Source organism: Bos javanicus, chromosome 2, assembly GCF_032452875.1.
Source record: "Bos javanicus breed banteng chromosome 2, ARS-OSU_banteng_1.0, whole genome shotgun sequence".
Classification (NCBI taxonomy): Eukaryota; Metazoa; Chordata; class Mammalia; order Artiodactyla; family Bovidae; genus Bos; species Bos javanicus.
Genome location: NC_083869.1, coordinates 43,496,787 through 43,523,631, shown reverse-complemented (window position 1 = coordinate 43,523,631; position 26,845 = coordinate 43,496,787). Strand labels below are relative to the sequence as shown.

General features: G+C 37.5%; 1 protein-coding gene across 1 annotated transcript in view; it reads left to right on the top strand.

Annotated features, from left to right (window-relative positions):
* Positions 1–24,284, top strand: part of ARL6IP6 (ADP ribosylation factor like GTPase 6 interacting protein 6) — a 41,672-nt gene extending 17,388 nt beyond the window's left edge. Inside the window, exon 4 of the mRNA XM_061437970.1 lies at positions 22,888–24,284. Coding sequence (XP_061293954.1) covers positions 22,888–22,981 — 94 coding nt within the window. The 3' untranslated portion in view covers positions 22,982–24,284. The remainder of the gene's footprint in view (positions 1–22,887) is intronic.
* Positions 24,285–26,845: the final 2,561 nt, after the last annotated feature.

The following is a 26,845-nucleotide window of genomic DNA, read 5'->3' as shown; positions in this document are numbered from 1 at the left end:
CCTCTGGTGTTTGAAGCAAATAATGCAATTACTTCAGAACTGGCAGAATATAAGTACATTTTCTTTGTCACCAGCAGAGTGAGTGCTTGTACAGGGAAACAACTCTGCCTTTTGAGAAAGTTAAAATCTTCAGACTTTAATTTTCTGAGAAATCAGATTGATGCATTTTATTATTTTTCAACATCACACTTTTATAGAAATATGTTTATAACAGGTTATGTATATTTTATTTAAAATAAACTGATGTTAATATAAATGTTTCCTCTGATTACATAAAGTACAGGTTCTTTGTTAAAAATTCAAAAGACAAAAAGAAAAATAATGGAAAAACTCTTATTAGAGAAAATGACTGACAACATTTTAATGTGTTATCTTTCCATTCTTAGCATTTTTTAAAAGTTAAAATTGTGATCATAGTATAGATATTTGTATATAATATAGACATTTTTAATTTAAATTTTGTTACAACATTTTCTATTCAATATTTTTTTGAGATTTCAATGTTTTAAATATATTTTAAAGACCAATCATCCTATATATCTATTTTTTAAGGAAAATCTAATATAAATGATAGCTAGATTCTAAGATAATTTATTAAACAGAGGTCTCCTTAACTAATTAAAAAGTAAAGGCACGATAATTGAGACATAAAGAGAATTTTCTCTTTTTTTTTTAAGATTATTATTAAAAATATTCCTTATTTCTAAGTCCATCATGAGTATCAAGGGTCAAGAGAATAAAATAATCACGTCTAATTGGTTTGTTTTTTACAAAAGCAGTCATTTGTTCTCCTTTGCAGATTTAAACCCAAGGGCATTTTTTTAAACTAATTAGTAGAGTGGGAAAAAAACTTTAGAAGCCCATATTTACTATGGCTATCAATTAGTTGTACTTCCTTAGAAACATAAAGTCCTTGAGGGGAGAAAATAATAATCTTTATTGTTATAATAGTAAATTTTAGATGAGACGTTCAGTGAAATCACAGATTGGATCAATAATTAATTAGAGGAGTTGAGATAAGAAATAAAACCTTTGTACTCATAAAAATTTTTTTTACATTTACACTTTGATGTTTGTTAGATATTATCTTAGTTCAGGCTGCTATAAGAAAGTACCATGAGCTGGGCTTATGCACGTGCATGTTTTAGTCATTCAGTCATGTCCGACTCTGTGCAACCCGATGGACTGTAGCCCGTCAGGTTCCTCTGTCCATGGAATTCATCAGGCAAGAATACTGGAGTGGAATGTCATGCCCTTCTCCAGAGGATCTTCCTGACCCAGGGATCAAACCTGGGTCTCCTGCGTTGCAGGCAGATTCTTTACCATCTAAGCCACCTAGGAAATCTCATGAACAACAAAAATTTATTTCCCACAGTTCTGGAGACTGTAATTCTAAGATCAGGGTGCCAGCATGGTCAGTTTCTGGTGAGGTCCATCTTCTGGGTTGCAGAGGACATCCTTCTCATTGTATCCTCACAGGGCAGAGAACAGAGAGGATGCAAGCTTTCTTGTGACTCTTATAAGAGCACTTATCCCACATCCCATTCATGAGGGCTTAACTCTCATGACTCCTATCCAATCCTAATTATCTCCAAAGGCCCCTCCTGGAATTCTCCAGGCCAGAATACTAGAGTGAGTAGCTGTTACTTCTTCAGGGGATCTTCCCAACCCCAGGATTGAACCCAGGTCTCGGAAAGACCTTTAGGAAGTAAGATGGTTAAAGAACTTTGCACGGTGTATTTTTAGTCAGCTACTTAATGGGCTTCAAAGGCTTTTTCTTTTAGCCACTCACTGAGGCATGCAAGATCTTAGTTTCCCAACCAGGGCTCAGACCCATGCCCCCTGCAATGAAAGTACAGAGTCTTAACCACTGGACTTTCAGGGAAAACCCCCAGAGGCATATTTTTAAGAAAGATGGTTGTCAGGCTGACTTTGCAAACTTACTGGGTTAGAAGGTGTACTGCATTGTCAAATATATAAACTTCTTGATTAGGAAGCAGTCACTTTCTTTCAGGAAAAAATATTTTGGTCAATTGTACTTTTAAATTATTTTCTTAGTTTCTGAAAAATCTGTTAAAGAGCTAGAGGCAGAGGCAGTAACTTTAGATTCCCTGGGGTGTCTATTTAGGCATTGCCCACTTCTCCCTACTTTATAATTCATTATCCTATTCTTCTATCCTATTTAATCAATATCTTTAGTTCACTATTCATTGGGTTTTTCCTATGCACTCATTGGGTTTTGTTAGTAATTTCCAAGCAGGCAAATTTAACAGTAAGTCACTTCAGTCGTGTCTGACTCTGTGCAACCCCATAGACGGCAGCCTACCAGGCTCCTCTATCCCTGGGATTCTCCAGGCAAGAATACTGGAGTGGGCTGCCATTTTCTCCTCCAATGCATGCATGCATTCTAAGTCACTTCAGTCTTGCCCAACTCTGTAGTTAATATTTCACATAATGGTAATCTGCTTTAATTATAGTTTTCAGGAGTTAATGCATTTAAGTATATGACCACCCATGTAAAGATACTACAGTCAGAAAGAAAATCCAAAGCCTAAAAGAATCCTGGGGTTCTTTCCAGGCTGAGCTGGTGGCAGCACGAGAACTTATTTAAGTCCTCCTGAATGGGGAGGAAGATAGGTATGGATAGCAGATGTGTACTTGAGCTGTTAAAAAGTACAACTTTTTAACAAATATTCTAGTATTTCTGTGGATGTCTTAGACCTTCATATTAAAGGTTTTTGGAGAACTTAGTCTCTTCTAAGTCACTCATAGGGGTTATCATTAGTCTAGGTCCTCCATTTTTTTTTAACAGATAAAGACACTGAGTCCCAAGGAATATTAGTGCCTTGCACAAAGCCAAATAATTTGCATGTGGCATAGCTGGCCCCTAACTATGCTTATTGTTTTTGTTTGCCCATCTCGAATCAATGGAGAATTTCACTGATTGAAGCAGTGTCATTTTATTGACAATTAAAGGCACTTACTGTGAGTCTTGGCTCTGTGGCACTTTTGCCCATGCAGTATTGCCAAATCCAGTTAAAGTCTGTTCTTATTAATAAAATCTCACTTGTTCTCTCCTTCACTGTTTTCTCTCAGTGACCAGAGTGCTCCACTTCAAAATGATTTCTCCCACATTTCACATTCAGTTCAGTTCAGTTCAGTCTCTCAGTCGTGTCCGACTCTTCGCTACCCCATGAATCGCAGCACGCCAGGCCTCTCTGTCCATCACCAACTCCTGGAGTTCACTCAGACTCGTGTCCATTGAGTCAGTGATGCCATCCAGCCATCTCATCCTCTGTCGTCCCCTTCTCCTCTTGCCCCCAATCCCTCCCAGCATCAGAGTCCTTTCCAGTGAGTCAACTCTTCGCATGAGGTGGCCAAAGTACTGGAGTTTCAGCTTCAGCATCATTCCCTCCAAAGAAATCCCAAGGCTGATCTCCTTCAGAATGGACTGGTTGGATCTCCTTGCAGTCCAAGGGACTCTCAAGAGTCTTCTCCAGCACCACAGTTCAAAAGCATCAATTCTTCGGCACTCAGCCTTCTTCACAGTCCAACTCTCACATCCATACATGACCACAGGAAAAACCATAGCCTTGACTAGACGGACCTTTGTTGGCAAAGTAATGTCTCCGCTTTTGAATATGCTATCTAGGTTGGTCATAACTTTCCTTCCAAGGAGTAAGCGTCTTTTAATTTCATGGCTGCAGTCACCATCTGCAGTGATTTTGGGGCCCAAAAAAACAAAGTCTGACACTGTTTCCGCTGTTTCCCCATCTATTTCCCATTAAGTGATGAGACCGGATGCCATGATCTTCGTTTTCTGAATGTTGAGCTTTAAGCCAACTTTTTCACTCTCCACTTTAACTTTCATCAAGAGGCTTTTGAGTTCCTCTTCACTTTCTGCCATAAGGGTGGTGTCATCTGCATATCTGAGGTTATTGATATTTCTCCCGGCAATCTGGATTCCAGCTTGTGTTTCTTCTAGTCCAGTGTTTCTCATGATGTATTCTGCATATAAGTTAAATAAGCAGGGTGATAATATATAGCCTTGACGTACTCCTTTTCCTGTTGGGAACCAATCTGTTGTTCCATGTCCAGTTCTAAGTGTTGCTTCCTGACCTGCGTACGGATTTCTCAAGAGGCAGGTCAGGTGGTCTGGTATTCCCAACTCTTTCAGAATTTTCCACTGTTTATTGTGATCCACATAGTCAAAGGCTTTGGCATAGTCAATAAAGCAGAAATAGATGTTTTTCTGGAACTCTCTTGCTTTTTCGATGATCCAGCAGATGTTGGCAATTTGATCTCTGGTTCCTCTGCCTTTTCTAAAACCAGCTTGAACATCAGGAAGTTCACGGTTCATGTATTGCTGAAGCCTGGCTTGGAGAATTTTGAGCATTACTTTACTAGTGTGTGAGATGAGTGCAATTGTGCAGTAGTTTGAGCATTCTTTGGCATTGCCTTTCTTTGGGATTGGAATGAAAACGGACCTTTTCCAGTCCTGTGGCCACTGCTGAGTTTTCCAAATTTGCTGGCATATTGAGTGCAGCCCTTTAACAGCATCATCTTTCAGGATTCGAAATAGCTCAACTGGAATTCCATCACCTCCACTAGCTTTGTTCGTAGTGATGCTTCCTGAGGCCCACTTGACCTCACATTCCAGGATGTCTGGCTCTAGGTGAGTGATCACACCATCGTGATTATCTGGGTCCTGAAGATCTTTTTGTACAGTTCTTCTTTGTATTCTTGCCACCTCTTCTTAATATCCTCTTCTTCTGTTAGGTCCATACCGTTTCTGTCCTTTATCGAGTCCATCTTTGTATGAAATGTCCCCTTGGTATCTCTGATTTTCTTGAAGAGATCTCTAGTCTTTCCCATTTTGTTGTTTTCCTCTATTTCTTTGCATTGATTGCTGAGGAAGGCTTTCTTATCTCTTCTTGCTATTCTTCGGAACTCTGCATTCATGCTTATCTTTCCTTTTCTCCTTTTCTCATTTCACATTACCTGTGCACAAATGCCATCTCAGTTCAGTTCAGTCCCTCAGTAGTGTCCAATTCTTTGTGACCCCATGGACTGCAGCACACCAGGCTTCCCTGTCCATCAACAACTACTGGATTTTGCTCAAACCCATGTCCATTGAGTCAGTGATGCCATCCAACCAACTCATCATCTGTCATCCCCTTCTCCTCCTGCTTTCAAACACCACAGTTCAAAAGCATCAATTCTTCATTCCTCAGCTTTCTTTATGGTCTAACTCTCAACATCCATACATGACTACTAGAAAAACCATAGCTTTAACTAGACGGACCTTTGTTGGCAAAGTAATATCTCTGCTTTTTAATATGCTGTCTAGGTTTGTCATAGCTTTTCTTCCAAGGAGCAAGTGTTTTTCAACTCAAGGCTGCAGTCACCATCTGTGATGATTTTGGACCCCGAGAAAATAAAGTCTCCCACTGTTTCCACTGTTGATGTGGCTGCAGATTTATAGTTATCAGCTTGTTAGATAACTCAGTGATTATCATAGGTCGTGTCTAGGGTTAAAATGTTAGTTTATAATCTAGAAATAAATTTAGTTGGGAAACGATAATGTATGTGATGGGTCTAGCAAAAAACACAATGTAGATAGCTCATTAGTTTTTTAATTGAGTCAAAATTTGCAATAAAAGTGATGAAAAATATATTTTAAAAAGTCATTAAGTTTGTCTGGCTAATAGGACTTTTACATAGAGTCAGAGGTTAAGGGCGAGTATTTTTTTTTAAGGTCCAGTATTCTTTAAGAAGTAAAGGTGTTTAATTTCAGTTGATAGACAGAAGTCTTAACTGCTAGTGTGCTCTTGTTTGATCTTATTTAGGTTAGAGTTCCAATTTAACAGCATCATTCCTTTAACATTTGAGCCAAGGTGTTAGCATTATAGGGATAGCACTATTATTTTGTTCTGGAAATACCCAGAGACTTATTTCCAAGGAGAAAAAACTAATGCTTATATTTAAAGCTTCTAAGGATATGGGAATATTTGTTAAAACAAAAAATAGACATCACTCTAAGTTTTCTTAGATAGCTTTTAAAGGAGACCTAAGCCCAAAATTTGAGTGAAAATTATTACTCAAGTAGCCATTTTTAATTATCAGAAATAAGCAAAATATTATATTTTTGTTATAACTCAACTTAAAGGCAGTGTTTGTGTTGCCAGTGAATTTAAGGTTCTTGCTTCATCATGAAAGAATTTGGAGACAAAATAATGGGTTAAAAACTGGACGTACTTAGAGAAAAACACACTTACCAGACTTGTAGACAGCGAGTACAGCCATGAAATTAGAAGATGCTTACCCCTTGGCAGGAAAGCTATGATGAACCTAGACAGTATATTAAAAAGCAGAGACATTACTTTGTTGACAAAGGTATGTACTCTCAAAGCTATGGTTTTCTCAGTAGTCATGTATGGATGTGAGAATTGGACCGTAAAGAAGGCTCAGCACCAAAGGATTGATGCTTCTTGAATTGTGGTGCTGGAGAAGACTCTTGAGAGTCCCTTGGACTGCAAGGAGTTCAACCCAGTCTATCCTAAAGGAAATCACCCCTGAATATTCATTGGAAGGACTGATGCTGAAGCTCCAGTACTTTGGCCACCTGATGTGAACAGCCAATTCATTAGACAAGACCCTGATGCTAGAAAAGACTGAAAGCAAAGGAGTAAGTAGGTGAAAGTCGCTCAGTCATGTCTGACTCTTTGTGACTGTCCATGGAGTTCTCCAGGCCAGAATACTGGAGTGGGTAGCCTTTCCCTTCTCCAGGGGATCTTCCCAACTCAGGGATGGAACCCATGTCTCCTGCATTCCAGGCAGATTCTTTACCAGCTGAGCCACAAGGGAAGCCCAGGAATACTGGAGTGGGTAGCTTATCCCTTCTCCAGAGGATCTTCCCCACCCAGGAATTGAACTGGGGTCTCCTAATTGCAGGTGGATTCTTTACCAACTAAGCTATGAGGGGAGCAAAAGAAGGGGTCAGCAGAAGATGAGATGCTTAAAGAGCATCACTGACTCAATGGACGTAAATCTGAGCGAACTCTGGGAGATGGTGAAGAACAGGGGAGTCTGGCCTGCTACAGTCCATAAAGTTGCAAGGAGTCAGACATGACTTAGTTACTGAACAACAGCACCACTCCACAGAATATGGGCCGTCTCAGAAGGTGAGAGAGCCTTGACATATGGTGTGGTTATTTTTTATGGGCTGGGTAATTTCATAGGCTAATGAGTGGGAGGATTATCCCAATTAATTTGGGGAAGGGGCAGCAGCTTCAGGATTAAGCCACCACCTACTTCTTGAACTTTTATGGTTAGCCTAGAACTGTCATGGGGCTGGTGGGTGCATCATTTAGATACTAAGGTATTACAGGGAGCATATGATGAGGTTCAATTTTCTGCCATCTTGGACTTAGTTGATTCTAACCAGTTTTTGTCATGTCCTATGGCCAATGGCACCCCACTCCAGTACTCTTGCCTGGAAAATCCCATGGACGGAGGAGCCTGGAAGGCTGCAGTCCATGGGGTCGCTGAGGGTCAGACATGACTGAGCGACTTCACTTTCACTTTTCACTTTCATGCATTGGAGAAGGAAATGGCAACCCACTCCAGTGTTCTTGCCTGGAGAATCCCGGGGACGGGGGAGCCTGGTGGGCTTCCGTCTATGGGGTCACACAGAGTCGGACACGACTGAAGTGACTTAGCAGCAGCAGCATGGCCATATCATTGTTTTAAAGGTTGTTCCCTTCCCCGTCCATTTTGTTTCATTTGTACTTTAGATGCCTCTCAAATGGTCACATCTGCATTTCCTAAAATGTTAAAATATATAGAATTTGATTGGCAATCTGTACTGAATTTACAAACTACTGTCTTCCGGGTACCGTTGGATTTTTTGTCTGGATCACTCTGAGTTATCCACCTTTCTGCTTCTTCCAACCACAAATGATATTTGTGAATATTAGGACACTCAATTTCTAATGTGTTTCTAAAAGCAAACACATGCTTTTAATTCAATTTAAACATTTCTGTACAGTCTTGTTTTTTTTTTTTTAATTGTGTTGCAATGGTATTTGGTATTTGCAGAGTAAATTACAAGTAAGAAAGAAAAGTGAACAGTTGATTTTCATTTGAATTGCTTTTTGATAAACTGTTTTTGGTAACTTTTACAGAATGAAAATGCATCTCACATGTTATTTCGTGTGTAATGTTCTGGATGTAGTCAGATGCTGAAATATTTAAATCTCCATTACATTTGTATGTGAAAGGGTTTTCTCTAAGTTCTTGTTCTTAATACTGGGGCCGTTATTTTTCTTACAGGTTAAGATATAGTACAAACAAAATAGTAAAATCATAATAGAAATGAGGTTATGAGTTCTTGATCAGTAATAAAAGTCTTGAAGATCAAGACAAGTAGGTGATTTAGTATTTAAATTAGAAGTTTCTTTTCCAAGCACACAAGATTTAACATTGAACACAACAAATTGATAGTGTGACTGTTTTATACAGACTTTGGAGAGTTGCCGCTTTGTGAGATCAGATATTCTTTATTGCCATGGACTAATGAAACAGATGTCAGATGGCTAATTGCAGTTGGAGAGAAGCTACTGACAAAAGAGATAGATCAAGAACTTGGCCTTGCTATTTGAGTATCATGAAGTTTCATTATCTATCATTTCATTATTCATTATCTTCATTCTAGGGACTGTTTGGAGCCATCAGTTGTAAAGCTGTCACTATTAATGAATATATTGATGGCATTGCACAGAGGCTTCTTGAAGGGTTAGAATATATACATGTCTTCTGTATTCCATTAAAATTCTAAATGGAGACTTAAATAGATGTAACAAAATCCTGTAAGAAATCATATTAAATATTCTTGGTTTCTTTGTTACTTTCATAAAGGAATATAGCTGCTGTTTGCTTTGCACCTATTTGCTATGGCTTTTGCTTACACAGATTTACAATGTGTTATGTATGGGTTGCTGAATAGACATGGGTGTCCATATGCACAGAATAGCATGGATAAGAAATACTTAAGAGATAGCACTTGGTAATGTTGTACTTGGAACCCTTTATATGTGTTCAACAATCTTCATAAATTATGAGTCAGCCTGGTATGTTATAAAGAGCTTATAAGTCAGGAAGCAACTTCCAAATGCAGGCTATACCATATACTACTCAGAAGAACTTTTGAGCAAGTCATTTGGTATCTCTGAACCTTAATTTCCTCCTCTCCAAAATGGGATTGAAAGCAGTGATATCTACACTCATAGGCAATAAATATGTTTACTAGGTAAAGCAACAGGTACATCAGATGATAAATCTGATATAGTCCCAGAGCTTTTCTTTCCTTTCCTTAATTCAAGCTGGATGTCTGACTGTGGCCTACCACTGGTTGCAAATTATCTTTTCTTGAGTAATTGTTATTTATCTTTAGATTTTTTATTCTTTAAATTTTTTCCCCTTTCTGTTCTTTTGATAATAATATGCTCTTTCTTGTATTAAATAATGCTAATAGTACATGGTAGTGGTTTTTAAACCTTGTTCTTGGCAAAACAAGTTTGTCAGCAAAACATGGTGTTATTTTTAAACTGACTTATGAAATCCAAAGTCTTGGGAATCCCATTGTTTTTAATACTGTTTGGCCTAACTTTCTAACAAATAAGGACTTTGTCTAACTAAGGACAGTATCTAGGACAGATAGATGTCCTTAGGCATTTTTCTACCTCTGTACACTGATGAATATAGTTAACATGTTTAGTTCCATTTGCAATCAAGTAAACTGCTATATGGCTTTCCTGCCGGCTCAGTAATAAAGAATCTGCTACTAATGTAGGAGACGCAGGTTCCATCCCTAGGTTGAGAAGATCCCTGGAGAAGGAAATGGCAACCTGGCACCTCACTTGCCTGGGAAATTCCATGAACAGAGGAACCACGTGGGCTACAATTCTTGGGGTCGCAAAAGCGTGGGACAGGACTTAGCAGTTAAACAGTAACAACAGATTGCTATATATAAGTAAACTAGACTGTAAGTTAGTATGCAGTTTCATCCAACCAGATATACATTTATTTCTCTTTAATTTTCAGGAAACTAATACAATGAGAAATAACTTAAATGCACACATTTTAATTGCATGTTAAAGAACTCCGCTCATTGTTAGGATCTTTCAGTGCCTGTACGTTATTACGTTAGTTAATATCACAGCAGCAAAACATAGGTTGTGATTCAATTAAAATTTCTAGTTGGTAAAATTCTAGATGAGGCATAGATTATAAGAGATCATAAGGACTAGAGAAGTTGGCAGTATAGCTGGGAAACTAAGGAAAAAGAAAATCCTTTTTTAAAAATGAGCTGCTTAAAGTTGATATTTTGAATTCTATAACATAGTCTACCATTGTGTAGATTGATAAACCAACTTGCTTCATTAAAATGGTGGCTACTTTATAACTGATACTTACTCATAATGCGCATCTTTAGCCTAATTACCAGGCCGAAGAGGCAATGGAGTAAATGCTCAAAATGGCTTCTCTGTCCATGGGATTCTCCAGGCTAGAATACTGGAGTGGGTTGCCATGCCCTCTTTTCAGGGGATCTTTCCAACCCAGGGATAGAACATGCCTCTTATATTCCCTGCACTGGCAGACAGGTTCTTTACCACTAGCACCACCTCAGAAGCCCATGTATTTTTAAGAATGATGCATTATAGCTCAACATTATGTGTGTGTGTGTGTGTGTGTGTGTGTATATATATATATATATATATATTTATATTTATATTTTTTCCTTACCTTAAGCATCTTTTAAGTAAATGTTTTTCAAGATGATCCTTAGCTCAGGATTATTGTGAAACCTTGAAGTCAGTGGACAGTCATATTTCTAATTCTTTTATATTTTAATAGCATTTCTATTTCAAATAGTAATTGAGAAATTTATTTGTTAGGAGAGTGACTGATGTAAAATTTCTCTTTATTGATATTTTTATGATTATAGAATTAATACATGTAGCACAGAATTGTATAACTTAGTTAATGGCTACAGAATCTTATTTTGAATAATGCTGAATTAACTACTGTGAACAGACTGCAGATTATACTTCAGATTTTAAAAAAAACTATACATATGTAAATATTTCTGTTTTTATACAGGTATAATCATATAGAACATATTTTTTAATAATTATTTCTGTACTTGTAATCTTGATTACTAAAACCATATGACTCTAGACATACATATGTGTGTATATGGTGTGGTGTATGCACTTGAAATACATCATTCCCCCCAAATATAACTACACCTTCAGTTCACTTCAGTTCAGTTGCTCAGTCATGTCTGACTCTGCAACCCCATGGACTGCAGCACGCCAGGCCTCCCTGTCATCACCACCTCCCACAGTTTACTCAAACTCGTGTCCATTGAGTCAGTGATGCCATGCAACCATCTCATCCTCTATCATCCCCTTCTCCTCTTGCCTTCAGTCTTTCCCAGCATCAGGGTCTTTTCAAATGAGTCAGCTCTTTGCCTCAGGTGGCCAAAGTACTGGAGTTGCAGCTTCAACATCAGTCTTTCCAATGAACATTCAGGACTGATCTCCTTTAGGATGGACTGGTTGGATCTCCTTGCAGTCAAAGGGACTCTCAAGAGTCTTCTCCAGGACCACAGTTCAAAAGCATCAATTCTTTGGCGCTCAGCTTTCTTTATAGTCCAACTCTCACATCCATATATGACCACTGGAAAAACCATAGCCTTGGCTAGACGGACCTTTGTTGGCAAAGTAATGCCTCTGCTTTTTAATATGCTGTCTAGGTTGGTCATAACTGTACTTCCAAGGAGTACGTGTCTTTTAGTTTCATGGCTGCAGTCACCATCTGCAGTGATTTTGGAGCTCAAAAAAATAAAGTCAGCCACTGTTCCACTGTTTCTCTATCTGTTTGCCATGAAGTGATGGGACCAGATGCCATGATCATTGTTTTCTGAAGGTTGAGCTTTAAGCCAACTTTTTCACTCTCCACTTTCACTTTCATCAAGAGGCTCTTTAGTTCTTCACTTTCTGCCATAAGGGTGGTGTCATCTGTATATCTGAGGTTTTTGACATTTCTCCTGGCAATCTTGATTCCAGCTTGTGCTTCATCCAGCCCAGCATTTCTCATGATGTACTCTGCATATAAGTTAAATAAGCAAGGTGACAATATACAGCTTTGATGTACTGCTTTTCCTATTTGGAACCAGTCTGTTGTTCCATGTCTAGTTCTAACTGTTGTTTCCTGACCTGCATACAGATTTCTCAAAAGACAGGTCAGGTGGTCTGGTTTTCCCGTCTCTTTCAGGATTTTCCACAGTTTGTGGTGATCCACACAGTCAAAGGCTTTGGCATAGTCAATAAAGCAGAAATAGATGTTTTTCTGAAACTCTCTTGCTTTTTCGGTGATCCAGCGAATGTTGGCAGTTTGATCTCTTGTTCCTCTGCCTTTTCTAAATCTAGCTTGAACATCAGGAAGTTCACAGTTCATGTACTATTGAAGCCTGGCTTGGAGAATTTTGAGAATTACTTTACTAGCGTGTGAGATGAGTGCAATTGTGCGGTAGTTTGAACATTCTTTGGCATTGCCTTTCTTTGGGATTGGAATGAAAACTGACTTTTTCCAGTCCTGTGGCCACTGCTGAGTTTTCCAAATTGCTGGCATGTTGAGTACCACAGTTTCACAGCATCGTCTTTTAGGATTTGAAATAGCTCAACTGGAATTCCATCACCTCCACTAGCTTTGTTTGTAGTGATACTTCCTAAGGCCCACTTGCCTTCACATTCCACGATGTCTGGCTCAAGGTGAGTGATCACACCATCGTGATTATCTGAGTCTCAAAGATCTTTTTTGTACAGTTCTTCTGTGTATTCTTGCCACCTCTTCTTAATATCTTCTGCTTCTGTTAGGTCCATACCATTTCTGTCTTTTATTGTGCCCATCTTTGCATGAAATGTTCCCTTGGTGTCTCTAATTTTCTTGAGGGGTTAGACTTACAATCTGGTAAACTAGCTAATATGATAGTTTTAGTCTTATTCTCTGGCACTTCATTCTAAAAATATTTTGCTGTATTTTCTCCTGACAGATTACTTCGAAATGTATTTTTTTTAAGGCAAAAGAAATATAAATGTATATATGCATACACAGTTGTACAATGCATCCAATGTGTAGCCACTGTCTTAGCAATGTAAATATACACAAAAACAAGAGAGGGACAAATGGGAGAATTTTTTTTTAACTTCTGCATAGTTTCTTACCTGATTTCTTATTCGAGTTATCTGTCCTATAACATTCTAAAGAAGTCAAAATCTGTTTTAGGAACATAATGATAAAGTGAAACAAATACGTTTTATCATTGTTCAACTTATGTATTTTTTTGTTTAAAACTGTAGTAACTTTGAAGCTTTCAAGTGTAAAGCAATTGGGATAGATTTTTGAAGTGGGATAGATTTCTGAAGTGATAATCTCTTAGGAAATCTCTTTGCTAATTTATATATTTCCTAATAGTAATAGTATTTACTTTGAGGTTTTTAGAGTCACTAGAGGTTCTGGCTGAAGAGATTTTGATTCAGTATGTCGGGGTACATTCTGAAATTCTGTGTTCAGAATTCTCTATTTCAGAATTAGCCTTGCCTGGAATTCCCAGGCAAGGCTAATATATTGCTAATCTATGGATTATACTTTGAATAGGAAGCCTTTATGACAAAAGTTGGCAGACTTTTCTGTAAAGGACCAAGTGGTATTTTGGCTTTGTGGGCCATGTGGTCCCTGTCACAACTCTTCAGCTCTGCCACTGTAGCACCAAAGCAGCCAAAGACAGTACATAAAGGAATGAGTGAGACTATTTTCCAATAAAAAGAAACAGGTGGCAGGACAGGTGTGTCCTAGTTTGCTTAGCCTTCCTTAGAGGACCACTCTGAAATTAGACATTACTTATAAAGTTTCTAAAGATCTAAGAAATATATGTATATACACACACATATATGTTTATAAGATCAAGTGGGCTTGTCTGTTCAGCTTAGTTTTATAGATGTCAGGATATGACACACTTTTTTTAAAACCCCATTATAAAATGGGGTAATTTATAATAATAAAAATATAATAATATAATAATATATATATAATATAATATATAATAAAATATAATAATATAATAATAATAATAAAATGGAAGTAATTTATAATAATTACTTCCCCATGGATAGAATACTGAAATGAGTAGCCTTTCCCTTCTCCAGGAGGTCTTCCCAACTCAGGGATTGATCCCAGGTCTCCCTTATTGCAGGTGGATTCTTTCCCAACTGAGCCGCAAGGGAAGCCCATAGTAATTCCTTCACACTTAAATGGTAAATGCGTTAACTTTTACTGAACATCTAAGTTTTAGTGAATAAATGATGATAAAGTAGTGATAAAGGGTCCTCTAAAGGCCATTTGAACAAACAAGAAAGCTTACAGCTTGAGGATGTTTAAAATTATAACAAAGTAAGACAGTTATTGGAGAAGGAAATGACATCTCACTCCAGTATTCTTGCCTGGAAAATCCTATGGACAGAGGAGCCTGACAAGATACAGTCCATGGGGTCGCAAAGATTCGGACTTGACTGAGCAAACACACACAGAACAACACAAGACAGTTATAAAAACCTGTTGTATTAACTTTACTCACTTCTTTTAGATTGTGAGTCTACAAGTTACTTTTTTCCTAGGTACAGTAAGTGTTTTTCAGGATTAAGAAATCAACTAGGAGAAATAAGTTGTTGGCAAGAAAAATAATTATAATAGAAACTTTAAAATGGGAAGCCAAAGTAAATACATCAAAACTTGGTTACAGTTGTTAGGAACTATAAGTAAAACTAGCTTCCTTTTACCAGGCCTTTGCAGAGAAGGAAGGATGAAGTGCCTGCCCTGAAAAATTGTAAAGTTATAGAGGTAAAAGGAAGGTCAGGTAGGAGAGAGCCTGCAACAAAGCTAGCAAAACGTTGCAACAGCAGAAGACCTCAAATCCATTCTGAAATGGGTCCAGTGCTGTGGTCCATATAGAAAGGATGAAGAGACTAAGAGATGAATCATCCAAACTAAGATCTGAATAACTTGAGTTCACAACCTTCATATTCTGAACTAGAATCTTACTAGCTAGCACTATCCATCCATGCCTAGAGAATCCCATGGACAGAGGAGCCTGGCGGGCTACAGTCCATAGGGTTACACAGAGCCAGACACAACTGAAGTGATTAGCAGCACATCCATCCATCCTACATCCCTGTCCCATTTTTTTTCTGTGTTTATTCTACATACTTTGCATTTTAGTTTTCAGTGGACCTCACTTCCAGTTTCATGAAAGGTCATTGTGAGGGAACTTCTTGCTTCTTCCTCCCTCTTTCATGAAATTAATTACAAACTTAGTTTACATCCACTTCCGTCATACCATTTTTCCTTGTATCTCAGAGGATAAAGGGTTCTTCTCCCTGCCCAAACTTAATTCTACAAACATTCAAGTTTCTCCTGTGTTAGAGAAAATATCTTCATGCCTAAATCTCTTCATAGTTAAGTATCTTTTAAGACTAGAGAAGAGATAGTCCCTGCTTCACAGTGAACTTTAGTTGCTACCACATATGTTGTGCAGTCACTCCTAGACTAAAATTTTTTCTCCTTAAATTGACCACAGAACTCTTAATTACAAAATTTAAAATTCATTTTCAACCCATTATTTGAAAGTTTAATATTCTTTTTCAAAATGATTTTCTTTCTTAATTTCTCTGACACTGCTCCCTTCTGTTTTGTTTTGTTTTTTCTTTCCAGCTTTCTGATCCCTACTTGGCACTTGTGGAATCCCTTTTCATAAGCTACTATTCTGAGAAATAGACTTCTGAGTCTGTCTAGCCTATCTTGAGTCTGTCTTCTGAGAACCTCCCTTTTAATTTTCATTTGTATTTCCTGTTGCTTACTAGGAGTTTTTACTTCAGTGTCCCATAGGTATTTGGAGTTTAACACATCTAAAATTTTCCACTTGTATCAACCTGTATTTTGGGTTCCCTATCATGGTGAGTGATGTTTCATCTAGCCAGTAAGGTGGGAAACCTGGCCTCACCTTCAGTTCTTCATTCTCTCTCATTAACTCCAGCAGGTCCAGCATGAAAAATAATGGTTGACTTTTATTGGGTTAATGATTTTGTGCTCAGTACATTCAAGACACTGCAACAAGTACTTGTTAATATTATCTCTTTCAGTCTTCACAGGAGCACTAAAGAGAGGAATTATTAACCTTACTTTAAAGATGGGAATTAGATTTTCAAGGAGGCTAAAGTAGTCCTATAAATATTAGAGCCAGGTTTAAACCCCCCTACCTCCACCCCGTAGAAGGAGAGTTAGTTTTCCAAGTCCTTCTCTCACCATGCTGAACTATTAACCATTTCCTGCATTCTCTACATGTTGCCCCTGCACATATTGTTATTTGTTTAGAATGCTGATTTCATCATACTCAGTTTTAGCTCAGGTACTGACTGTTCTTTTAAACTTAAAATCTCTCCCCTTCTACAAACCAAACAGCTCCTTCGTCTTCTAAGTAATGCTGTCTGCAGAACTTTAACACTTAGGACACTATGTCACTAGACACATCTTTGTCTCCCATGTATATTACCTGGTATAAAGAACTCATGCTATAAATTTTGGTGAAGTTTAATGGAAAGAGAAGAAAATTTTAAAATAAAGAACTTTAATCAAAACAAAATGATAGTGCCACAGAACACAGAAATACAGATCAGTGGAGCAGGATAGAAGTGCAGAGGGAAAGCCATGCACTCGGTCCCCAAGGCCATGACAGGCGGCGAGAATATACAGTGGACGAAAGCAGTGCGCTCAGTAAACAGTGCTGGGATAACTGGACAGATACATATAAAAGAATGAAATTAGAACATTCTCTACCACCATATACAAAAATAAACTCAGTGGATTAAAGACCTAAATACAAGACTGGATACTATAAAACTCTTAGAGGAAAACATAGGCAGAACACTCTATGACATAAATTGCAGTAAGATCTTTTTTGATCCACTTCCAAGAGTAATGAACAAATGGGACCTAATTAAAAGCTTTTGCACAGCAAAGGAAACCATAAAGGAAATGAAAACCCACAGAATAGAAGAAAATATTTGTAAACAAAGCAACCAAAAAGGGATTAATCTCAAAATATATAAACAGTCCATATATCTCAGTATCCAAAAAAAAAAAAAAAAAAAGTGGACAGAAGATCCAGATAGACATTTTGCTAAAGAACACATACAGCTGGTCAAAAGGCATATGAAAAGATGCTCAACGTCACTAATTACTAGAGAAATGCAAATCAAAACTACAGTGAGGTATATCACCTTATACTAGTTAGAATGGCCATAATCAAAAAATCAACAAACATTAAATGTTGTGAATGGTGTGGAAAAAAGGGAACCCTTCTACACCGTTGGTAGGAATATAAATTGGTGCAGCTACTATGGAAAACACTATGGAGGTTTCTTTAAAACTAAAAATAGAGCTACCGTCTGATCCAGCAGTCCCATTCCTGGACATAAATCTAGAGAAAACCATGATTCAAAAAGATCCGTGCATCACCATGTTCATTGTAGCACTATTTAGATAATCAGGACATGGAAGCAAACTAAATGTCCATTGACAGAGGACTGGATAAAGAAGATGTGGTAAGTATATATTACTCAGCCATTAAATAGAAAGAAATAGTGCCATTTCCAGTGACATGGATAGACCTAGACACCATCATACCTAGTGAAGTAAAAGTCAGATGGAAAAAGACAAGTATCATATGATATCGCTTATATGGGAAATATAAGCACATGGTACAAATGAACCTATTTACAAAACAGAAATTGAGTCACGGATATAGGAAACAAATACAGTTACCAAGGAGGAGAGGGGGTGGAAGGATAAATTGGGAGATTGGGACTGACATGCATGTGCTTGCTATGCTAAGTAGATTCAGTTGTGTCTGACTCTTTGCAACCCCATAGACTGTAGCCCTCCAGGCTCCTCTATCCATGGGATTCTCCAGGCAAGAATACTGGAATGGGTTGCCATGCCCTCCTCCAGGGAATTTTCCCAACCCAGGGATTGAACTGCTCCCTTATCTCTCCTGCATTAGCAGGCAGGTTCTTTACCACTAGCGCCACCTGGGACATATACACACTACTACTGTAAGAACCTACTGTATAGCACAGGAGACTCTTCAATACTGTTTAATGACCTATAGGAACAGAATCTGGAGAAGGCAGTGGCACCCCACTCCAGTACTCTTGCCTGGAAAATCCCATGGATGGAGGAGCCTGGTGGGCTGCAGTCCATGGGGTCGCTAGGAGTCGGACACGACTGAGCGACTTCACTTTCACTTTTCACTTTCACTTTCATGCATCAGAGAAGGAAATGGCAACCCACTCCAGTGTTCTTGCCTGGAGAATCCCAGGGACGGGGGAGCCTGGTGGGCTGACGTCTATGGGGTTGCATAGAGTTGGACACGACTGAAGAGACTTAGCAGCAGCAGCAGCAGCAGGAATAGAATCTAAAAGAGTGGATATATGTGTATAAATATATAACTGACTCACTTTGCTGTACTGCAGAAAATAACACAACATTGTAAATCAACTCCAAAAAAAAAAAATTTAAAAAGTGAAAAAGACTTGCTCCAACAACAGAAAACGGAACTGTAGAGTATAAAGGGTGAATGTAATATATATTGTTTTTTCCTTAATGAGAGCATTTCCTCAGGGAGGAAAGCTTTCTCTTTGAAATTCTAACCCTTATTTCTTAAATAACACTGGTAAAGTTAATTGGAATACTGACAGTTTCATCTTCCTCAGCAATTTGTGCAAGTAATTTGTTGTATCATTTTGTGTTTCTGAAAGAAATGTGAGAGAAATGCTTTGCAAGTGATTGAAATATGGTGAGGTTTAGTATTTTCTTACAGATTTTGGGCTTGGGTTAAGAATTTCTGATTCCAGGTAAAGAACTGATAGTTACTCCAGTCAGAGCTCACACAGCTTAAAATTTTTTTGGCATTAGAGATTTCTTGGCTAGGGAGAGAATGAGCAGTAAAAGGCAGCTCAGATGTGTAAAGAAGGAATAGATTAGTATCAACTAGTCATCCTGTTTCCTATTGAGCCAGTCACAGACAAATAGCCAGTTGATTGTTAATGTAAGACTTTAATATAGTTTCTTACTGGCAAGCAGAGAGCTTTCTGCTCAGAGAAAAATCGGTTGGCAGTGATGTTACTGTATTAAATTGAAAATTGAAAGAGTTCGGTCATAAGCATGTCTGAAATGTGGAACATATGTGAGGGAAAGGAAATAAAGGAATGAATATAGTATATGAATGAAGACTTCAAGAAAGTGAAGACTACTGTGTAGTATTGGCTCAGACGGTAAAGAATCGGCCTGCCATGAGGGAGACCTGGGTTCGATCCGGTTGGAAAGGTCCCCTAGAGGAGGGCATGGCAACCTGCTCCAGTATACTTAGCTAGAGAATCCCCATGGACAGAGGAGCCTGGAAGGCCCCAGTCCATGGGACCACAAAGAGTTGGACACGACTGAGCGACTAAGCACAGCACTGTGTAGCACAGACCTTCAGTTAGGAGTCAACCAGACCATGATTAGAGGAAAAGCAATCAATACGAAACATGAAAAAAGAGCTGCCAATCTGTTTGGTCTCTCTCTGAAATAAGGGTAATTTATTTGAGACTTATGGTAGTGGCTTAGTCAGTGCTTTAATTTGTAGTTCAAAAGTAAGACTATACTTAGTTAAATTGCCAGAATCATTGAATTAACTTGAATTTTAAATTTGAAATGTATTCCATTCCTGAATAAATGAAAATAATTAAGGTATAGTTCTTGCATGATTTAGTCACTTTACAAGTTTGTTAGATATCAATATAACTATATTGCTAGAAAGCACATTTCCAGACTACAAAATCTAGATCTAAATAGTGGAAGTCTTGAGTTCCCTTGTGAATTATAAAGGGAGAAGTGATGATGAACTTTTTGGAAGAGGGTAATTCCAAGCAGAAACGCACACACAAACACAAACCTGTAGTTCTTCAGTCTCTTTCTTCCCTCCACCTCTTGAGTCTGCTTGTATGTTCCTGTTCCTCTGTTTTGATTTGGGTTGGGTCTAGATTTAGGTGTTTTACTTAGAAGCAAGAATTGAAGTAGAAGATCAAAAGAATTTTTCAGAATCTCATCTATAGCTAAGCTTTCTTTTCCATAGTAGATAGCAGCTAACATTTATTGATTATTTGGTTATGTGCCAGATACCTGATTCTCGTAACTTTATTATAAGAGTAGACTTTCTTTGTATTTCCATTTTGGGAAATTGAGGCTCAGTGGTCAAATTCTGGCTTGAAATTGGCACCAAATTCTGCCACCCCTTGAAAGTGGCAAAGCTGGCCGTCAAAACTCTCTCTCAGACTCTTAACCACTAACAGGATTCACATGAGTTCGTTTTTGTAGGATTCTTTATTATTAGGAATTCTTTAGAATCAAAACAAGATAGTACCTTCTTATAACTAATCTTTTAGGATATAGAAAGAGTTGTATTATTATGAGCTTTGCTTTGTAACCATATTTTTTTTCTAGTATTTTTTCTTATTAAATGTTTCCCATTTATTTCCGTTTTGATTTCAGAAATGTATTGTGGTGGAATAGAACTATACCTCAGCATAATAAAATCCACAGTTAGGAATTCTAACATTTACTTTAGGAAACATCCTGGTTTTGTCATTGAGGTCTCTGTTTGTTTCTGTATTTATTTTTAAATGGTCAAATGAATAGCCAGGTGTTAAATTTTTGAATTAGTATGTTAAATGAAGTCACATGTTAATTTTAATTATATTGGGTTGGTCAAAAGTTTGTTCAGGTTTTTCCATAACGTCTTATGGAGTATTTGACAAAGGGGAATCAAAGTACCTTCAGTTTTTTTACAGGACTTCAAAGGTCACAAGTAGGTCATAGAAAACCTGCCAAGGGTTCTGTATATCTTTTTCAGGGAGGAAAATCATGTGAATTTAAAAAGCAATTTTAAACTAGAAATTGCTCAAATATTTTTAGTCCCTTGCCTGGCAGTACATGCATGACAACCGCTACAGTGTTCACAGTGGGAGCATGGTATGTCTGAGGTGGTAGAAAGAATAAGAACCACTGCTCTGGAGTATTTCTTCAATGTTATTAAAATTCATTGTTTTACTGGTTTGTGAGATCCACTGAGCATTTGAGCTTGTACATCTCAGTAAAATTCAATTATGTCAGCATTGTAGTTATTATAATTTCCTAATGTCTAATAAGCTGTACTTTAGAGATTTTTCTATTTTTATTGGAATGTGGGGTCTCAAACTAGTAAAAGAGAACAATAAAGTCCTGAAATTCTGTTCCATGATTAACTTTGTTAGAGTGAATTTAAATATTCTCAGGTCAGTGATAGGTTTTGTTTTGTTTTTACAATGAATGATAATGTTGACAGTTACAATTAGATTTCTGTTCACCAGTTTTTGTTAGAGGAATTTCTTTTTCTTAAAGGGGCAAAGTATTTAGTGTTATCTCTTTTATTTTACCAAATAGTAGGTTATACAGCTAGGTAGAATGCCCTTATGAGCAAATGAGAAGCATCTTAAACTAGTCCCAGATGAGAAGGTTTGAGTGGAGAGAGTAATAACTCCCATGGACCAGAACAGGAGGCTCTCAGAATACAAGTCGATTACAAGTCGTCTGTAGTCCCAGGTGAATGCAAAGGGGCTGTTCTTCGAAAAGTGTAAATTCTTTAGTCTTTGCTCCTGATTTTACTGGACTGGAATCATTATAATAAGATGCTCTTCAAATATTAATTTTTATCTAAATTCTTCCCTGTCTTTGATTTGTGCTTATTAAAGAGGACAAGGGGCATGGTAACCCTCTCAGTCCAGGACCCTTATTATTTAATACTTAACAACTTGACATTCTTACTACTACTAGTATACCTCCTTCTATGTCCTTGATTTGGATTGATCCACTGAGAAGATTCTTTTCTGCCTCTTGACACCAACTGGACACTACCTTCTATTCTTTTTAGCATGTCTCATCCTTATTAGGATAAGCAAAGAGTATTACTGCAATAGAGTTAGTGTAAAGAGTGTTAAGAAAATGTAGTAAAATAAGTAAAATTGCTCAATGATTAAGGGAACAAATGTAGGGGAAATCTGTGCACATGAGCTAGCTGGCCCTCATAGTAATCATAAAACCTCATCTTTACTGACACTTGGGAACCCACTGAAAGCCACCTAAATTAAGTAACCTATTAAGTTGAAAACTGTAATGTTTATAATAGACATTATCTGTTAATGATTTACATATGGACGAGTGCTGTTTTTAGTGCTCAGAGAAAAAGTAGAGTTTCATGTAATCTAAAGAAAACATGGTACAAGTAGGACAAATACTGGAAAAAAATATGTATTTTAAATTACCAGTAAGAAGAGAGTGGGGAAACCAATGTTAATTTAAATAAAAAAATATGCTTGTAATATATTAGTAACAAGATTTATATTTTAGAATTAGGTGATGGTACATGTGACTGTGAAGCACAGTAAAGAAATTACGGGGATCAAACAGCATTTTACTCCAGTTAATGAAATTGAAAAATTATATTTGATAACAAGACAGTTTTACTAATCCTGCAGGTGTCTAATATTCTTTTTTAACTTGTGTGTTAATGTATAAACAGTGTTTGGGAAACGTGTTTCCAGGTTGTAAGCATTTTCAGTAAAAACTGATGGTGTCTTTGCTATTCCAAATTACATTTTCCTTTTTTCATCTGTTTTTTTCTCCCCCTAGGAAAATGACCGGACATTCTTTCCACATGGGCTACAGTATGGCAATTTTGAATGGCATTGTAGCTGCTCTTACTGTAGCTTGGTGCCTCATGTAAACCTGCACTGAAGCAAAGTACTGGACAAAACTTAGTCATGATTACTTTGTAATAACAGAACATCACTGCCTATTCAGAAGACCAAGAAAGTTGCTGCTCATTATGTGGTTCAGATATAAGTCATATCATCATCATTATGGAGGACTTTTTCTAGAGCCGAGGCATTGGGAATATATAAGTATTCAGTTTCAAGTAGTTCTTAAAAGTATAAGATGTTTACCTCATCTTTTTACTTTTGTGTGTGTTGTCCTTATAAGTTGTAGAAAACATTTTAATGGAAATCAAACTCAGAAACCTAGATGCAGAACATCCTGTATCAAAGCCCGCTTTTCCATGTATATACTACATTTTTGCTAAGAAATACTGATAGTACTTTTGAGATAGAAATATTTCTTATTTATTCATTGTATTAGAAAAGCAAACAATGCCTACTACTTTGACATTTTATAGAAGCTACTTTTAAATCAGAATATTTAGTTTTCAATATATAATCAATAGAAGGTGCACTTATTTTTTTAACGGGATATGGTTCTTTGGGTTTTTTTTTTTTTTACATACTTTCCTACTATATATTGAATTTGTATCTTTTTAAATTGTTGCATCTAGGCAAATGTAAATGTTATTTTTTTATCTGGTGCAAACCTAATACCTTCCATTTGTAATAAGTTGGCCTCACATTTAAAAATAAGTAAACTTATTTTTAACAGAAAAGTAACTGAAAAAAGTTTAAGTATTTAAGGAGTGATAATACTGAGGAAATTTAAAGCTGTCCCCTCTTTCCATTTTCACAATGCCAAATGTTTATCTTGGTGCATATGTGGTTACTTCAACAGAACCAATACTATCTTGTTTTTAATAAATACAGACTTGACATTTTTATATTTAGGAATGCTTGAATTAGTTTGTTTTTAGTCTCCAAAATTTGGTTACCAAAATAGAAAAAGTATTTTGATACAATGTGTGTACATGTATAATTTTTTATGTATAGTTTCCTTATTTTCCTATTTAAATGTTCTTTTGTAATTGTGTGTTTTGTTTTTGTTCTCATTCTAATTAAGCCTTAATTGTTCCAATTCCTTTCTAAATACCTGCTTAGGAATAGTCACTTGAATTTTAGAAAGATGGACTATTTAAAATACTGTTTTCCCTGGCCATAGGAAAACCTGCCTTAGGATAGCACTGTGTAGCAAATTTAGTAATAAGCACTGCTTATTCAGGCCAAATGGGAAATGAATATATACATTTGTTCATGTTACCTGCTAATTGTTGTTACTGAGTAAATGATTTAATAATGTTTCTAAAAGTCTTAACCTTTTTTTTCTTTTTACCATTCAAAAACCTTTCATTGGAAATGCCAAATGCTGCTCTCTCTAATTTAAATTATCTAAAGTGTTTAGATTAATAGGGGAAGGGGGTGTTCTTGTAAGGCACACATGTTACACACACATACACACATCCCATGGCTTAATTATTCCACACACACACTCACATACACACATATCCCATGGCTTAATTATTCCTTGCAGAGTAGTGCTTCCTATCTTCTTCCCCACCCCACGAACCCTTCTCCTTCTACCTTCCCCAGCAACGTTGGCTCCCTTCCCCAGCAACTATTCTATTGCAAAGGAATGTACAACTAACAGAGTCAGTTTTTCTTCTCTCTGCCCCCCAAAACTCCCCAACACCCTCAAATTTGGATAACTTCTTCCTGATTTTTATGTCTTATGACTAAGAAAAATCTAGTAGACCATTTACATGTAAATATAAGATACTATATATAATATGGATACATATAAATATTCAGTATGTATCTCTTAAGCTACTTCTTCTGGAGCTCTGTTTCTTTTGGACTGGTGCCGGGGTCCAGCCCCAGCAGGATCCAGGGAATCCCTCAGGATGACAGTGTCAGCGATAAGGAAAGTAAAAGGGGAGAGAAAGAGGCTTGATCTTCCTTGGTTTACACAGAAAGCCAATAAAGCTCCTGTGTCCCAAGGAGTCATCCTGAAAGAAGAACAGAGAGAGAAAGAATGACACGGGGAGACCAAGCTTTGGTGAGCGAGGCCCATAACTTTATTTTCAAAAGGAACTTTTATACCTTGACTTGTACATAGAGGGAAATGAAAGATGTAAAGTCATGCAGAGTCAGCCCAAACATTACATCTATTTTGTCTTTATCGAAACCAGGGTTTTTTCTGCATACCTTTCCCATAAACAATGTTGTGTACATTATCTTCTGGCCTTGGAGGCCTGTGGACATTTTATGACCCTTTTTTGATAAAGGCTGTTCAGCCAGAAAACTTATTTTCCCTTGAAGTGTTTTTTCTTTATATTTCTAATCTATGTCAGCCTCAGAAAATGCTAAACAGAGTTACGTTCTCACGGAGCAAAGGTGCAGTGAGTTACAACTAAGAAAGAACCAATTAGCTCAAAGGTCTGATGTGGTTAATTCCAAGGCTACTACTTGTTTTTCTTACATTCCAACTATGTTAACCAGTGCACTCCCAGGTGCACAATGGATAAAGGATATGGGCACTTGGCAGCGAGCATTGCCTCAACAATGAAATCTACACCAGCACAACTCTAATAGTTTTTAACTCTGCGAAAGGCTCTATATTTTTAGAATGTTTTAGGCTTCCCGTGTCTCTCACGGTTGGGAGGCTGTGAACAATCATGTGTGTTAATTGCAAGAGTATGGATAAACCTGTCAGGCAAGCTAGAAAGCCATCAGAGGGGTTTGAATTGAAACACTTCTATCATGCCCAGGAGACTTATTAACTAAAGCCCTAAGTTGACTTTTTCCAGAGAAAGGTGGTCGGGGATAGCCCCCTGTTAATGTCGGAAGAGTTGGTGAAAGGCACAAAATAGTAAGACAGACAGATTCTGGTTTTGGAGTAGATGCTCGAGCAGATCCAGGGGGTCCCTCGATTCCTGATCCGCCTTGCTCATCAGGCCTCCTCCACATGACCTGTCATGGGTGGGATCTCCCGTGCTGGTTCCTGGCAGACTGGGAATCCTCTTTCTTGGGAAACTCCTCTCTGCAGTCTAACATAGGATGCGAATATAAACTATCCTACTTCCTTAGCAGAGTGATTGACTGAGGATAGGTACCTAACCAAAGCTAGGCCGCTCCTAGTTTCTCATCTTCCCTGACCACAGTAATTGAAACAGGAATAAAGACATGACTTAAATTAGGCTAGTCTCTTCCCAGAATTTCTCAAGTTGAAATTCAGGTAAATTAAGCTGGAAAGATACAAACCCAGGAGATGCTGGAAACCAGGGTTTAGCCAAATTCAGTGGGACAGAATAAGGCTGACATGGATATTGCTAATAACATTTCCTATAGTCCCTGACTCTCAGTGGTGACCCTGCCATTCTTGAAATTCGGTTTATTTACAGTTTTGGGAGCTAGAAGTCCAAGAATAGGGTGCCAGCATTATTGGGTTCTAGGGAAGATAGCTGTCTTATTGTGTCCTCACTGGTGGGAGAGAGGCTAGCTGTCTTCCTTTATGAGGTTAGAAAGATTCTAACCTCATAATGAGGGCTCCACTCTCACTACCTAATTACCTCCCAAAGGCCCCACCTCCTAATACAATCCTGTTGAGTGTTAGTTTCAACCAGTGAATTTGGTGGTATTCAGGGGGCACCAAGGTGCAGTCCATAAAATATCCAGTAGCAAAAGTAGATTCTTCAAAAAGATAAGACAGACTTCTAGTAATAAAACAGATCGTAAAAGAGATTTTCCATGTTTGTCTATTTTTCCCTTTCTGCCTGTTTACTTGATTATATCAGGAACTTGTTGCAAGCAACAGATACCATCTGACTAACTTAAGGAAAAGGAATTTAGTGGAAGGTTATCCAGTGACT